The 16581-nt window shown below is 40.4% G+C and overlaps 1 protein-coding gene across 1 annotated transcript in view; it reads right to left on the bottom strand.

Annotated features, from left to right (window-relative positions):
• Positions 1–16581, bottom strand: part of LOC147727266 (uncharacterized) — a 734797-nt gene that overhangs the window by 316099 nt on the left and 402117 nt on the right. Inside the window, exon 9 of the mRNA XM_086961322.1 lies at positions 977–1146. Within this exon, the coding sequence (XP_086817448.1) occupies positions 977–1146 (170 nt within the window). The remainder of the gene's footprint in view (positions 1–976; positions 1147–16581) is intronic.

Here is a 16581-nt window from a genome sequence, read left to right as displayed (position 1 = left end):
GCACCTGGTCCATACCGAGGGGGCATGGTGGGCAAAAGAGCATTGGGTTGGAATGCTACTCAAAGCTATTGCTAGCTGTTAAACAAATTGCTGGAATCAAACATACCTTTGTGTGTTTGATGAACCGCTATGGATATACCCTTTGCTCTAATGCTTTTTCTGTACTGTACAGAGGCCACAACAATATGTGGACGAGTTCTATGAAACTCAGAAGTAATTGTAAAAAATTAAACAGAGCAGTTAAATAAAGGAGCCACAGACACTAAGGACTTGATTTAGATCGGAGAGTTTACTCTGTCACAACGATGATGGATATCCTGTCCACTGAAATATAAAACCCTCATTTTACTACCATGATCTCCCAAGCAACCCTTTTTAAATGATTCAATCCCCATACCTCCTTTACTAGTATGATTTCCCTGATCACTTTCTAGAGAGTCTTCCCTACTCTATCTCTCCATCTCTCCTTTTAATCATCTCAAGTCTCATCTTACAACTATGATCTTCCAAGTAACAATTTTCAGACACTTCCCTCTTCTATCCCTCCATTATCCTTTTCAAACATACTAAGGAACTGACATGGTCACCACTCAAATTAACACATGTTTCCCTATACTTAATCCACGGCTAATCCTTTTTGGGTGCGGAAGTAGCCTGCTACTTGCCGAAAAGCACTTTGACGCCTCATCAGAGGTAGTAAGCGCTATATATATATATATATATATATATATATATATATATATATATATATATATATATATAAACAAGTACAATTGCAACAAGGTATGCATCAATACAAGGGTAGGCTCAATTTGCTGAGCAGGAACCAAAGTCAGCAATAATAATATTGAAACACAGTGGTGCAATGTAGACTCTTTACATTTAAATATTTATATTTCTCAGTTCAGGGATTCATAATCCAACCAAAAAGAAATTTTAAAATATTTTGAAGCCCAAGCAGCCATTACTACTTTACCTTGAGAGTCTCTTTGCAGTTCTGAAAGAATTGATTCATCCCTCCCTCCGTGACACGCTGGCTCTCATCATGGCAGTGGTAGAGGGAAAAAGACCTCGGGCGACACAGTCCTATTCTGATCAGCCAGTCATCACTCAAGGAATGGCAGTTTTGGATCTGAACTCTCTTCCCTGAAAAAGAGAATGGGGTTACGTTCATAGATATTCAAAGTTCACCAGGCCACAAGCAAGCAATGTGTAACAACATTAGTGACTAGTTATCATCAGGGCTGGCCTGGGACAAAATATAAGCCCGGGCACCAAACTAAAAGTGGCCTACAATAGCAAACCAGATAGCTAAAAAAGTGGCCCAAATTTCCAAATCAGGCCATTTTTAAGCTTGTAAAGTAACACTATGTGGGTATTTTGCAAAGTACGGACAATTGCATGGAATTTGTGTTTGCTGCAGGCAATGATTGTGGTACTATCAGGGAAATCAACAGTATAACCTTTTTCACCTGGTCAAAAAACGGACCCTCAAGATGCCCAAAGAAAACGGCCCACACATCCGGCCCTGTCTATTTGCCATATAGGCTAGTCTGACCCTGGTTATCATTCTGTTGTCCCAGCTTATGTGTGCATGCTTCCAAAGGGTAAATTATTTTTATAATATTATTGTTAGTAGTAGTAGTAGTAACAGTTTAGACAGCAGTAGTGATGCTAATAATAATATGAATAATACTAATTTAATAAACAGTATAATAATAACAATTGTAATCATAGTAGCATCATAACAATCCAAATACGCAATTCAAATCCTGTGGACACACAATACCATTTCACAATCCGGGTTAAAGTTTAAGAAGATGTTTAAGCTAAGGAATAAATCAGTTAAGGGAAACCTAAATGGTGAATAAAATGTATGTATTTTCTGTGTAAGTAGAGTGAGGGTCGATTTGCTGCCCCTTTTTAGGGCTCGCCCCTTTCCTATTCCGCAGGAATAGGAAAAGAGCCCTAATGCAGCTAAACCAAACTTCAGGCCCCAGAGGATTTTGGACAGTTCACGTGAATCACAATCACGTGACCTGCTCTCATGCACGAGCCTTCCCCCTGGCAGCAGCATTTCTCCTTTCACGGCCGCCAGGCCACTTCAAAGGATTCCGCTACCCCGCCCCCTGCTTCACGGCCATCTGTTCCCCAGCATCTCCCCTCCGGGAGAGCATTTCTCTCTCAGCACCCATCTCATGGCCACTGCACTACTATCAGTAACTTTTAAAAACATTTTGCTTTAAGCACGGCACTCATCTGACGACTGTCGCACTGTTCGGTAACTTTCTTTTAAACATTTCGGGCGAGCATTTCTCTCTCAGCATGGCACCGACTCATCGCACCAAGCTTCATCACACTTCCCTCAAGAATTGCTATCTCGTGTCATCAGATGCCCCATGCAGTGCATTATGCGCATAACTTTTATATACACTGGTGCTGTGTTTCATGTTTGAGCACGGCTTCTGCTTTTATGTTTTTTGTTGTACTTGCAAAGTTTTACTCCCAGGAGGAGGGGCATGGCGCGTCAGGTCAACACCATGCTCATGTGCAGTAATAGCAAGCAAGGAACGTTGGGTAGTCCGTCTTCTTAGTCTATCTACCAGTCTTACCAGCCAGGCCGTGTCTCGTTTTATTTTAACTTTTTTTTTTTTTTACTTGTTTGTCAAGCGGCCCGGCATCCCGCGCTTCAGCAGTAGCGGCCGCACACACAATTTGTGGGACACTGCTTGAGCAATTGTACTGCTTCTTGTTTAACATTTCAGGTGAGCATTTCTCTCTTAGCACCCATCTCACGGCCACCGCACTGTCAGTAACTTTTAAAAACATTTTGCTTTCAGCATGGCACTCATCTAACGACTGTCGCACTTTTCGGTAACTTTTAAGGATGGCGCCATGTGGAGCCACATCAGCAGTCAGGCTTTAAAAGAAAATAAAGTGTGTGTACGTTTACCATACATATCAATATAAATTGTGCATGTTTAAAATACATAACACAACTAAGTAGTGCAACTGATCTCTGATGCTGCTGGCTACACTCCTGTCTTTAGACGCTGCAGAAGGTCTTACTCTGCTGACTGGTGTGGTTCTTCTAATGTGAATGTTATGAACATCCCTTTTCACGCAATTTCCCGTAAACAGCCTGCAGGCTCCTCTGCTGCTGGCATTTCCCCCTCCCTTCTCGCTCAGTCCTTTGCGCACAGACACCATCTGCCTTAAACAGCCTGCAGGCTCCTCTGCTGCTGGCATTTCCCCCTCCCTTCTCACATAGTCCTTCACCTCGGCGTGCACTCGCACCTCTTTTATCCCCTTTCGGCCGCTTAGATGTTCTCAGTTAGCCACGCGCTCTCAGCCTCCTCTATGCCTTTTAACTCCATATTTCTTGCTCTAGGTCCATTCCGTTCTCCCCATCGTTTCCTTCCTCACTGACTTTAACTGCATCTTTCTCCCTATCCTTCCATCCTTCAACTTTCTCAAGCTTTCTTCCTCCGGATTTCTGCTCCTCCATCTCATGTGTGCTTTCTTCACGGGCTTCTGTCTCCTCCAGTGTTGATTTCCCACTCCATGCCTCTGCCGCCTTCTGCTCGCAGCCAAACTGTCCGTTTCCTCTCTGACACTGTCTGATTGTTAAATATTGCATCTGTTGGTGTCATACCACCAGCCTGGCTGGGGTGCCTGCTGTGGAATATGACCGAGCCAACATTCCTCTACCAGGCTTGGAACTCGTCCTCACTCGTACTCACACTACTTTATGACACACACACTGAGCCCACACACTACTTTAGGCCACACACACTGCGCCCCTCACACTATTTTAGGCCACACACACACTACGCCCTCTCACTACTTTAGCCCACACACACACTGAACCCTCAAATTACTTTAGGCCACACACACTGCGCCCACACACTCTGCACCCTCACACACCATGCACCCTCACAGATACTACACCCTCACACACACACTGCACCCTCACACACTCAGTGCCACATAATTATATGCTACATAATTACACTGCACTTAATGGAACATACACTCCAAACAATACCACTCAATGCCACATAATTGAATGCCACACAATTACCCTCTACTGAATACAACATACACTCCACACAATACCACTCAGTGCCACATTATTATATGCTACATAATTACACTGCGCTCAATGCAACATACACTCCGAATACCACTCAGTGCCACATAATTACACACCACATAATTACTCCCTACTAAATGCAACACACACTCCACACAATACCACATAATTATATGCTACATAATTACAATGCAACATACACTCCAAACAATAACACTCAGTGTCACATAATTAGACGTCCCACAATTACACTCTACTGAATACAACATACACTCCTCATAATAACACTCATTGTCACATAATTAAATGCTACATAATTACACTGCGCTCAACGCAAAATACCCTCCAAATAGCACTCAGTGTCACACAATTACACGCCACATAATTACACTGCACTCAATGCAACATACACTACAACACCCACTCAGTGCAACAGCATTTTATGCTACGTATTTACACTGCGCTCAACGCAACATACACTCAAAATACCACTCACTACCACATAGTTACACACCACATAATTACACTGCACTCAATGCAACATACAATCCAAATACCAGTCAGTGTCACATAATTACACGCCACATAATTACCCTACACTCAATGCAACATACACTCCAAATACAACTCCGTGCCACATATTTATATGCTACATATTTACACTACCCTCAATGCAACATACACTCCTAATACCACTCAGTGCCCCATAATTACACACCACATAATTACACTATCACCCTCACTCTATCTATCACCCTCACTCTATCTATCTACCGCCCTCACTATACCACTCTACCGCCCTCACTCTACCTCCCTCACTCTACCACCCTCACACCCTCACTCTACCCAGTTCTCAGCAAAAATGCAATGTATCAATGTTTAAAGCTTTATTACAAAAGTACCAAAAAAATTAATAATACACTTTTAATCTTGATTTAAAAAAAATATAAAATACGCAACACAATCTTCTCACAATTTTTTTTTTTAAATGTAGTGCCATTATACATTACAAAAATTATTATGTAATTAATAATTACTTATAAAATGTATAAGCCATTAAGATGTGTCATATCAATACATGTAAGTCAGGGGAATACTAAACATGTAGCTTTATTAATGCTATAGGTGTCACATTTGCAAATTCTATAAATATTGGCATTTACAATAACAAAATTAATACATTTGATATTATAAAAACACAAACATAAATTAAAAAATTATTACATTTACAAGACCAATAGCTCCAACTTTTCTAATGCGAGACCTATTGCATTTCCAATGCTTGTTTGTGTACGCAGTTGTCTAGAGCAGTCTCACACACAAATAGTTCTGTATTTCAGCAAAAGATATTACGTGTGCGCGGTTTCTGAATTTGGTGAAAGGAAGCATGCACTTTGTAGTAGTAAGAACTCCCAGCAGCTTACTACCTAAGACCTCCCGAGATACACAACTTTGAAATATAGATAATTTTATTCAGTTTAGGATGGACACAATATGAATAATATACCAGATTATGGTTTATTAATGCTACTCTTTAATGCTCCGTGTCTAACTCTCATTTGCGTTTTTCCCTCAAGCGCCTTATAACTTCCCTTCATGCATTTTAAGTATGAAACCAATTCTAAGTACTATCTATGAGCACGTTTTTGCTAATGATTGTCGATGCTGAGCACTCGGGGGCAGGGATTTCAGGTAGCGTCTGCCCTCAGTCAGTGACAATAACATTGGCCTGTTGAGCTTTACTGAGATTCCATTGGCTCAGCTTTGTCTGGGCTGCTCTGATAGACCATGAAAGTCGCACATACTTTATTTTGAAAGAATCTTTAAAACTACACCTATTTTTAGTGCTCTTACCGCAGTGCCACCTAGCCTCTTGCAGGTGGGTCTTCCTGAACTGCCTGCCACCATGCAGATGGTTCACAATGTTGCCTCATCCCTTGTTGGCTGATTTGAGCCAAAGTGGGCAGGCAGCCCAGTGCTCTGAGTCTATGTCTTTCCATTGCATATGACCCGCCGCCTCAGCCAGGCATGTAGCTTCAACTCGTGCAGCAGGTGCAGTGACACCAGGATTCAGATGCGTTAGGGACCCACTGATCCCTCATTATTGCTGTATTTTATGATTCAAACATCAGCCAATGTGTCAACTTTCTCATTGACCTAGGGACCATGACACGCTAGCCACGCTACTGGCCACAGCACCTTACTGGCTGTTGGGTTTTGCTCAAGCCATGACTGTGACTCTCCTACACAAGTTCGGCGATATATCAGAGTGGAGAGTTGAACTGACAGAGGGCAGTCAGTCTGGCATTGACTGTCTCCTTCATGTGATAATCATGAGTTGTTATCTAACTCTTACAGAGAACTTCACAAAAGCCCTCACAGTGCTAATATATGTCTATCTCTATAATAGTGTGGATGGTAATAAGACATTGTTCAATGTGCAGCAAAGGGAGGGCAATGGAGGTAATGATCTGTATAACGCAACTTCCATATTGCACTATGTAATCTTTGCCCAGATAGTCCTGCAAGTCAATTGAAATCGTTAAGTTATGCTATACAGTATACCAAGCGTCATCAGTGGTGGAAGTGGGAGCGGTCAACTGTTAAAGTAGGTGTTGTCTACCTAAGAACATTTGAAGTTTCTAGTAGGCATCTTTTTTACAAATTAAAAACTACTTACGATAAAAACATTTTAATTTGCCAAACCTATCTTTAAATATTTAGAATATAATTCCTCAGATTCTTCATGCTAAATTATCATTGCTCATCAATAAAACTAGAACTGCATATACTTCCACCCCAGGCGGTTTTCGATTTAACAGAACTTATTTTTCTACCATACACATTTATCTTTCAATTCTTCTTGTCTAAAACCTTGCTTCCCTCAAGATGTGCTCAAATCATGTAAGGGTCGGTGAGTGCTAGGCCTGGCCGAGCTTTATGGTTTGAGAGGGTGGGCGGCGGACTCAGGAGTGACCGGGTGAGGGGAAGAGGCGAGGAGCTGGGGAGCGGTTGTCAGTGTCGACTGATGAAAGCGGCAGCATTTATCTTGAATTATATATCGATGATCCCCTATTGACACGACTATTCATCATTACTCCCCGTCAACTGGAGCCGGATGGCCCACTCCTAGTGATGATTCCTCTTTACGGATGGCTGCAGCCCCTCCCATCACCGTCCTGATGAAGACCCCGCTCTAAGGCTCCATTGTTGCCTAACATCAGTTTTGGGGTCGAAACGTCGACTTTCTTCCTTTTCCCCCCTACCAGCTGACGCCATCTCAAACAGAGAATATATGTTGATGCGCAATAAGCATGGTTTTGTCTAAATTCAAAGTGGCCATTTATCTTGCTCTGACTGTTGGCTCTTTGACATCACCAACCAGGAATAACTATCGTGAAGCTAAAGATTAGTCCTTTATTGTTCATGCAGGACATCTTTTCACTAATTGTTTCTTCACATGCACTTCTCTACTCTTTCACAACTTGTGGCACAAATGTCACTATATATAAGTATGTTGAAGATATATGTTTCATTTCTCGCTACACATTGTGATTAAATAACAGTGTGTCCTACTCAATACAATCACTATGTCTATGTTTATTTAAATTGTTTGCTTTGTCATACAGACTGTGTCCTGGGACCCCTATCCTATATGTACCAAATTCCAGGATTTGTATTTAGTGGTGATAATTTATTCTGTTTATATTGCACTTGGCAACATTATGAAATCTTTCCCATCTATCAAAGTTCCTTCCACTTGCACGATTAATTAAAATCACAGCAAACATTACAATATACAAAAAGCAAAAGAATATAGGAAAACTGTACCATACCAGCTATAGAAAATACCACGAACGAGGAAAAAAGAAAAAAAAATCTTATTGCATGGTAAAAAATATAAAAAATATCAGCAAAAAACACTCATTCATACCAGTGACAGCGAAAGATCATGGGCGAGCTAAAAAAAAGTGCATATCACAACCTACAGAAAGGAAAGACCCTCATCCTACATATACCATAGTTGAAGTGCAAAAGGTACCAATACCAATTAACCATAGGGCTAATCAGACTTTCAAGAGGAGAGTTTGCCATACCAGTGCTTTATGAAGTAAACATTGCAATTTTAAACTGTACTTTCAAGTTGTAACATTTTTAAGCATTGATTAGGCAATTGCCATGAACTTAATGAATCTTGCGGTCAATTGGATCGAGTCACCTTTAAGACATTCAATTACAGCTCTGTTGCAGGCCCTGATGCTCAATTGCCTGAAAACTGGAAAGAGGTAATAACATTTAAGTGAATATAGAAAGGGGCTAACCCAAAGGGCATGTAAAAGTAATTCTTGATTAAAACCACAGCCTCTACATGAAGCGTCAGAGATGCCAGTCAAGCGACTGCATTTGTACGCTTTGAGTGGTATTAAGCTGAATCTCAAGAGCAGTAGATGTGAATTTACTTTAAAGTTTATAGGAAGTGATAAGTATACTGGAAGAGTCATTGGTTGATATAAGAAAGTGTTCAGATCAGCATAATTCTTGGTACTAGTGACACTTAAACCCTCCTGAGCTGATAAGAGCCTCGCTTGCTTCATCAGTAACTTCGAAAGACTTTTCGGAGGCAATGCAGGATTCAAGAGGTCTCCAGCGGCAAGTAGGTCAGTGGCTTCCTGGACAAGCTTGTAGGTATCTGATTTCGAATCCTGTATAATGTCCCTCAAGTATCTTTTTATCAACCCCTGCTCAGCTATTTCAAGCTTGGAGCACAGAGATAGAAAACTGGTGTATATGTCATAGTTTTGACAAACCAGGTTAAACTCCAGGCAAATCTGTGCTTGTACCGAAAAGGCAGGTAGCTTAATTAAACGCCTGCAACACTGACATTAAGCCTGGTCAAGGCAGCTTGTAATACGATTTTAATAAACAAATACTCCATATGCCAGAGTGGTCATCAATTTGCTTTCGATAACTTTGCAGATTGCTCTCAGGTCAGGACCAGAAAGATTTTGAAGAAGGAGCTGGCAACCAAGGTAAGATCCAGAGCCGATGTTGGCAAAGCCTCAATGTGCGGAGTTGGAAGGTTGCATTCGCTAATTCAAGCTCTTAGGTTCTTGATGCTAGGTGTTCTTTTATCTTCATGAATAATTATCTAACATTTGCAATCTCTCAACATTACCTGTTGACCACAAATTCCTGCACTATATTAACTACACAGTTCCCCTTCGCACCTAGTTTAACACATCTCATAAATGTTTGAGCAACAAGCAAACTCCTGAACCTTGCAGCATAACCATCAATCTTATCCTGTGTTCACTCCGAAAAACATAAATGTTGCCTGCAGCACCACACGCAGAAAAGGTTTAATGTTCAAAATCCAGCAGCTTCTACTCACCCTTTCATCCCTTTGAAGTCCAAAAAATGTTTTGATAACAAATAATTAAACCATTATTAAAATGCTTTTGAGAAACAAGCTGAAATCATGAACGGCCTCTCATTTGGGGGCAAGATGGCGGACGCATCTGTGTCCGACTGAGCAGCATCGATGGCGGTCTCGCCGCCGTAACCTTCTACATCCTTCTCAAACAGGCTAATGGGCTGACGGCTGACGGCTTAACGAGATAGTAGCGGGATAGTAGCGATGTCCATTTGAGAAAGCCGGACTTTATAAACGAACGACAAAGAACGACAAAAAACCCTCAAAGCTACTTACTGTTCGGCGTTCTGTGTCCCGGGATGCGGCTGGATCTGTGGTGCTGGGTCCGACGCACGCTCCAACCTACGTGGCGGCATACCGCACTCCCACTTCTGAGGGCGAAAGCAGAAGCCAGGACCGGAACGGATTCGAGCTCCACGGACGGCTTGAACCTACAGCGATCCCCTGTCTCTCAACCGCCTTACACGCCTTCTCGAGTACGGAGAGGGCGCGGAGGCAAGAATAACGGAACTACTAACGGTACCAGCGGGATAATGGCACCGAAGAATCCTGCAATGCTTCCCAAAACACAAAATAAACCTAAGACAAGGCAACTACGGCAGCATTGGATGCACAGGACGGCGTTCAGACAATGGACAACGCCCAGAATACACAGAGTAGTACCAATGCTGGCAATTTGGGTAACGCTACGATACAGGATACTTCATCGAACTTTTCTCTCCAGAACCCTCAACAGGTAACTCAAAATACTGAATCTGGTTCTGTATCTGGCTCTGTTGATGATATTACTACTAATCCTACCCGTGTAATAATGGGGGATTCTGGGATTTGTAGGCAGGGAGCAATTCCTAAAATTCCGGACATGTTTGCTCAGAAAAAACATGCCATTAAGACACAAGAACCGGAAAATACAGGAGCAAACAATACCATGGGGAAACCTCCCCTAACTGGAAATGAGAGGGCAAAGACTTTTTCTGACACTGGTCGTAATAAAGTAACTGGTACTGGGAATGGTAAAGGCGATAAAGGTGGTGTAAAAACTGGATTAAAGGAAAGCCAAAATTCAATCTCTCCATCTCTACAGACACTTGAAGAGTCAATTGATATTACGCAGTTGGTATCGGATGTACCGGAACCTTAACTGGTTGGGGAAGATGCTGAATCATTAGACTATGCAGGTAACTTTTACTCTATGACTGACTTGTCGGTGGCATTAGAGTCCGATATCCAGGTGGCAGATGATGGATGGAGAGATGATGTGAGTGCTAAAAGTCTGAGTTCACAGCATGATTCACTTGAGTCATTGGGACAGGAGGAGGGTGACGAAGAGGAAGATTTAGAACAGTCTGAGGATCAGGATGAAGATCCTCCTCAACAGAGACTGAAAGGCGCTTTCAATGATCTTATATCTATTACAGGAAATGTAGGCTCTCTCTCCAGTAATTCAAATTTGACCGCATCACAAGACCAGCAGCCCCAGGCTACTGCCCAATCACAAGCGACTGGCACTACACTAGATACGCTTTGTCAACTCATGATTCAGCATCGGGAAGAGACAAGGGCGGAAAATCTCCGCATGCAAGGTGCTATCCGACGGCTTCAAAATAATCTTAGAAAAGTCGTTAAATCTTGCAATGAAACATCTACGAGAGTAACAGAGGCTGAGGGGAGGATATTGGCGATTGAAGACACAATGACAAATCAACAAACCCAAATCTCATCATTGGTAGGATTGAGAGATGAAATAAACTGGAAACTGGTGGATTTGGAGAACAGATCACGAAGAAACAACCTCCGAATCCTGGGTATTCCGGAAGGAAACGAAGGTGGCAACATTAGACAATATGTAATTGACCTGTTTTCAGAAGCCTTCTGTTATATCCTAAGTATTGCACTTATGTGTAATCAGCCTAGGTCCTCCTAGCTGCTCAGCCAGTGTGAGAGATGGTAATAGAATGTTGTTGCGCCTGTGATGAATGGAATGCCTGGGTGCCTGAGTGGATGTGTGGATGACAGTTGGAGATGGGCTGAGCAGCTAGGCAGGCTGCTCCTGGTGGGGCTGGTGTATGGCTGGCACATGACTTGTACCCATCTAGAGCTGGCTGGACTAAGATTGTTAATATCCTGACGTGAGACAATAAAGAAGACTTGAAACTACCAACATGGCTACCAGAGTCTCTATGCAGGATACAACACCTTCCCAGAACTCATACAATGGAAGTGGGATCAGGAAATTCAACGAGCACATTGTTTCCCATTTCAAAAAAACACGAGACAAACTACTAATGCAAAGCCCAGGGCAATTTTGATTTGCCTGAACAATTTTTTGGCAAGAGAGGCTCTTTATGATTTGGCCAGGCCAGATAGGAAAAGAAGAGGGAAAGGAGTTGAATTCTTTGTTCGGCCTGACTATTGCCATGCCACAGTAGAACAACGTTGGCAATTTTGTCAACTAATACCTGCTTTTCAAGCCAAAGGCGCTCAGGCTTTTCTTTTGAATCCCTCTAAACTTAAAATAATTTTCAAAGAGAAACCGTATTATCTGACTTCTGAGAGGGCAGCTAAAGAGCTTTTGGCTTCATTGTGACTGTAAATTCTGCAAATATGTTGGATTTCTTCTTTTTGTATTTGTATTAGCAGACATATAGCTATATTGCTTTATTGATGAAAATAGCAGAAAACTAACTGGAAAATGGCTCATAATGAAAGCTTAGGACAGAAGGGTGTGGAGGAGGGGCGGCGAGACACTAGATGCTTCTCAATCCATCCATACTAGGGACTACCAGTCCTTATTCCCAAACTGGGGTGGGGTCAAGGGGAAGGGGCAGGAGGAAGGGAAGAGGGGTGGCGGGAGGGGGGTCACAAGGGTGGGTGGTGAGTGCAAGCAAAAACAGTAACAAAAAATTGTTAAGTTATTGGATTGTTGTTCTATCATTATTTTCTTTTAATGGCTTTCTTGAGAAGGGCGAATATAAAAATATGAGTATGTACTTAAATAATCATCGGTCCAGACAACCTGGAAGTATACAGATAGACAAGGAAGAAAACTGTTTAATTGTTGATGATGGGTAAACTTAGAATCTGTTCTTGGAACGTCTGTGGATTGAATAATAGGAAAAAAAGGGGATCTGCAATCAGATTATACAAAGCATGAATATAGATATATTATGTCTGCAAGAGACACATATCATGTGGAATGACAGGAATATGTTTAAGGATCTGGGTTTGCAATTGCTAACATGTACTAAACAAGGTTCTACTACAAAGGGTGTAGCAATTCTTATGAGATATGGAAGAGGACTCTTAAAACGTACAAAAGTAGACCAGTATGGAAGATGGGCAATAATTGAGCTTGAGATAAATGCTAAATCATGGACAATCTGCTCTGTGTATGCCCCAAATTCAGATGATCCTGAGATTTTAGATTATCTCAGTTTAGAATTAGCAGACTGGCCAGCTATGCTAATTTTCTGTGGAGATTTGATTTTACATCTTGCAGATGGGTTTGATATATCTACTGACAGTATATACCCAGGTCTAAAAAAAAAAGACATATAATGCTGTTAAAGGGCTGATAACAGAATATGGCTTAAAAGATGTAGGATTTACAAAAAATCCTTCTTCACCTGGATCGACTTTCTTTTCTAATCCCCATCAGAAATGTGTACGTATAGATTATTTATTTGTGAATAGCGGTTTAATAAACAATACATCCTTTAAAATATTTCCCCGAATAATTTCTGATCAAAACCCAATACTAATAGAAGTCCCGACAATGACTGGTCCGTTGTCAACACTTAGATCCTGGTCATTTGATCGGAAACTACTCGCAGACCCATCATATCTAGAAATAATGACTGGGTGGATTAAAGACTTTTTTCGTATCAATAGAGGTAGTACCTCTACTCAGATAGTTTGGGATGCTTTTAAAGCAGGGGTCCGGGGGGAAACACTCTCTTACTCAATCAAAAAACAAAAAATTATTAAGGAAAAAATAGAACAGAATTTTAATCGAGTACGAGAATGGGAGGAGAAACTTGCTAAAGCTATCTTTAAACATCAGGATACTGATCAAATTAAAACTACACTAGATATACATAAGGCTAAGGTTTATGAAATATTTTCAGCTAAATTGGCGGAACAACTAGCTACGTTTCGTTCTCAGATCTATGAAATGGGTGAAAATTCTGGAAAAATACTTGCAAAAAAACTAGAGAGAAAGAAACTTTAAATTTTATTAGGGCAATTCAAGATGAAGCAGGCCAGATCCACAATGATCCGGATCAAATTCTTAGGGTATTTAGACAATTCTATTCCCAACTATATAAAAGTGATAATATGGTATACTCTCATGATACACTGCTAAATTTTATAGGAGAAAATAATCTCACAAAATTAAATGAGTCACAATCAAATTCTCTCGAAAAAGACATTACATGGGATGAAATTGAATCGGCGATACTTTCTTTGGCTATGGGAAAAGCTATGGGTCCTGATGGTATCCCTCTCCAATTCTTTAGGACATTCAGAAACGTAATAAAAGAAGACCTTATATTGACATTTCAGGAAGCTCAGAGAGGATGTCCACCGGCTTCGTGGAATCAATCCACATTGATGGCTTTTCTTAAAAAAGATAAGCCTCCCCTAAATCCAGCGTCCTTTAGACCGATCTCTTTAATAAATGCCGATAGCAAGATCTTCTCCAAAATTTTAGCCACCTGTATGTCAAAAGTAATATCATCTATCGTCTCACGATGGCAACATGGGTTTATCCCAAATAGAGACACTGCGGATCATGTCCGAAGAATAATTGCTCTGATGGACTGGGCTCAAACTAATAATACACCGACTGGAATCACCCTGTTGGATGCCGAGAAGGCATTCGACAGGGTGGTTTGGCCTTATTTAAGGGATATACTAACTCTGAAAGGCTTTAGCCCAAAAATTATTAAGGCTTTGAAAACCCTATATATATCGCCATCATCATACATTAAAATCGGATCCTGTAGGTCTAGTCCATTTTCTATTTTCCGCGGTACCCGTCAGGGGTGCCCTTCATCTCCACTGTTATTTTCTATTTATATCGACATATATCTTAACAAACTTAATCAAGAGGAAGACATAAAACCTGTGGAGGTGGCAGGGACTTCGTATAGGGCTTTAGCATATGCTGATGATGTAGTAGTGACTACCACTGATATCTTAAAGACAATTTCAAAAATTGACGAGATAGCGAAAGAGTTCGGTGCTTTTTCAGGCTATAAACTAAATTCTTCAAAAACTCAAGTTTTATTTGTAGGTCAAAATCCACCGACACACCTTAACATAGTAACCACCGCAACATATTTAGGAATAAAAATTACAACTCCAATTTCTGATATACCCAAGCTTAACTTTACCCCCATTATTAAAAAGGCAAATACTACTCTAGAATGGATAAATCATCTACATCTGTCATTACATGGCAGAAATAATGTATTAAAAATGCTAATAGTTCCACGATTTTTATACCATTTTCGAACTATACCTCTTGAATTTCCTATAGAATTTTTTAAACAGCTTGAGAGAATGGCAGGAAGATTCCTATGGGGATACAAACGCCACCGTAGAGCCTTTAAAAAGTTGACTCTTCCTAAGAACAGAGGAGGCTGGAGTACACCGCATTTCTTATTTTATTACTTAGCATCAATATTGCAGTTTATCAAACCACTAATAATTGGCATAAAAGCACCAGGCTATGAAGCACACTTCCCCTCCAATTATTAATTTTCTTTAGGGTCAGAAGTTCGTGGCTGCTTTTTAAAAAATATCGAACCTAGTTACTTCAAGAAAGTTAAATTCAAGACTGTAATTGCAGCATATCGGGCATGGAAAATTATTAAGCGACATTTAGGGATCCCGAAAATCCTTAGATATACCCCCCTGGCATCTAAACACCTATTGCCTGAAATATTTGGAGATCAAACCATGGTAAAATGGAGTAAACAAGGAATTAACTCTATTAATGATTTATGGTATAATGATGAACGTATCTCTTTCTTGAATCTTCAAGCTAAATTTAATATTCTGTCTTCTGGTTATTATGAATACTTTCAAATACACAGCTATTTTAATACCCTATCTTCAGAGCAACGTTTAGGGCTTCAGAAAGTACCTTTGATTGAAGCTTTATATATTAAAAGGAATATAGGTTTTCTGTATAATTTACTGATTTCATCATACTTAGATGATCTATCTGAAGTTCAGGTTCGTTGGGCAGAAAAACTGAGAGTGACAAATGTATTGATAGAAGATTCTATTAATCTGGCTAACTCTATTCTACTCACGGGTAGATCCCGTACTCAACATTATATTGTTCTTTATGACCTATATCATACCCCTGAGTAAATCTCTAAATGGGGAGCATCCACAGGTACCGCATGCAAGAGATGTACATTAGAAGCTGCGGATGCAACCCACATGTTCTTCTCCTGCCCGATGCTCACGTCAGTATTAAACCAGATACAGATTGTCTTATCTTTAATTTTCAAATGTAACATTATTCTCACAGCTGAGATTGTTATGCTGCGTACCTCTTCTATTAACATCTCTGAAGATCAAAAGAAATTATTATTTATATGTATGACGGTTTATCGTGCCTGTATTACTCAGGAATGGATTAGTCCAGATCCGCTACAATTTCATATTTGGAGGGCTCGGCTATTAGCAAAGTATAATTTAGAACAGGCAATATATGCTGTGAAAGGCCGTTCTAAAAAACTTAATGGGGGAAAAAATCTGGGATCCGATTTATCAATGGATACAGAAAGAATTGGGAAACTAACCTTTCTATTTTTATATTTTTTGATCTTCTTTTGTTTATTGTACTTACTAAACAGGCTCTTTATTCTGTTTCTTTTATTAAGATATGAGTATATGGTGAAATGTAATATACGTTGCTTTTTGTATGCTTTAACCTCTATATCCTGTTGGTTATGTTTCGATATCTCTCTTTTCAATGTGAATTATGTATCTGATTTTGCTTGCAATAAAATTTTGAAAATTAAAAAAA

The sequence above is a fragment of the Lissotriton vulgaris genome, chromosome 3_1 (assembly GCF_964263255.1).
Source record: "Lissotriton vulgaris chromosome 3_1, aLisVul1.2, whole genome shotgun sequence".
Taxonomy (NCBI): Eukaryota; Metazoa; Chordata; class Amphibia; order Caudata; family Salamandridae; genus Lissotriton; species Lissotriton vulgaris.
This window is presented reverse-complemented; position numbering and strand designations above follow the sequence as displayed.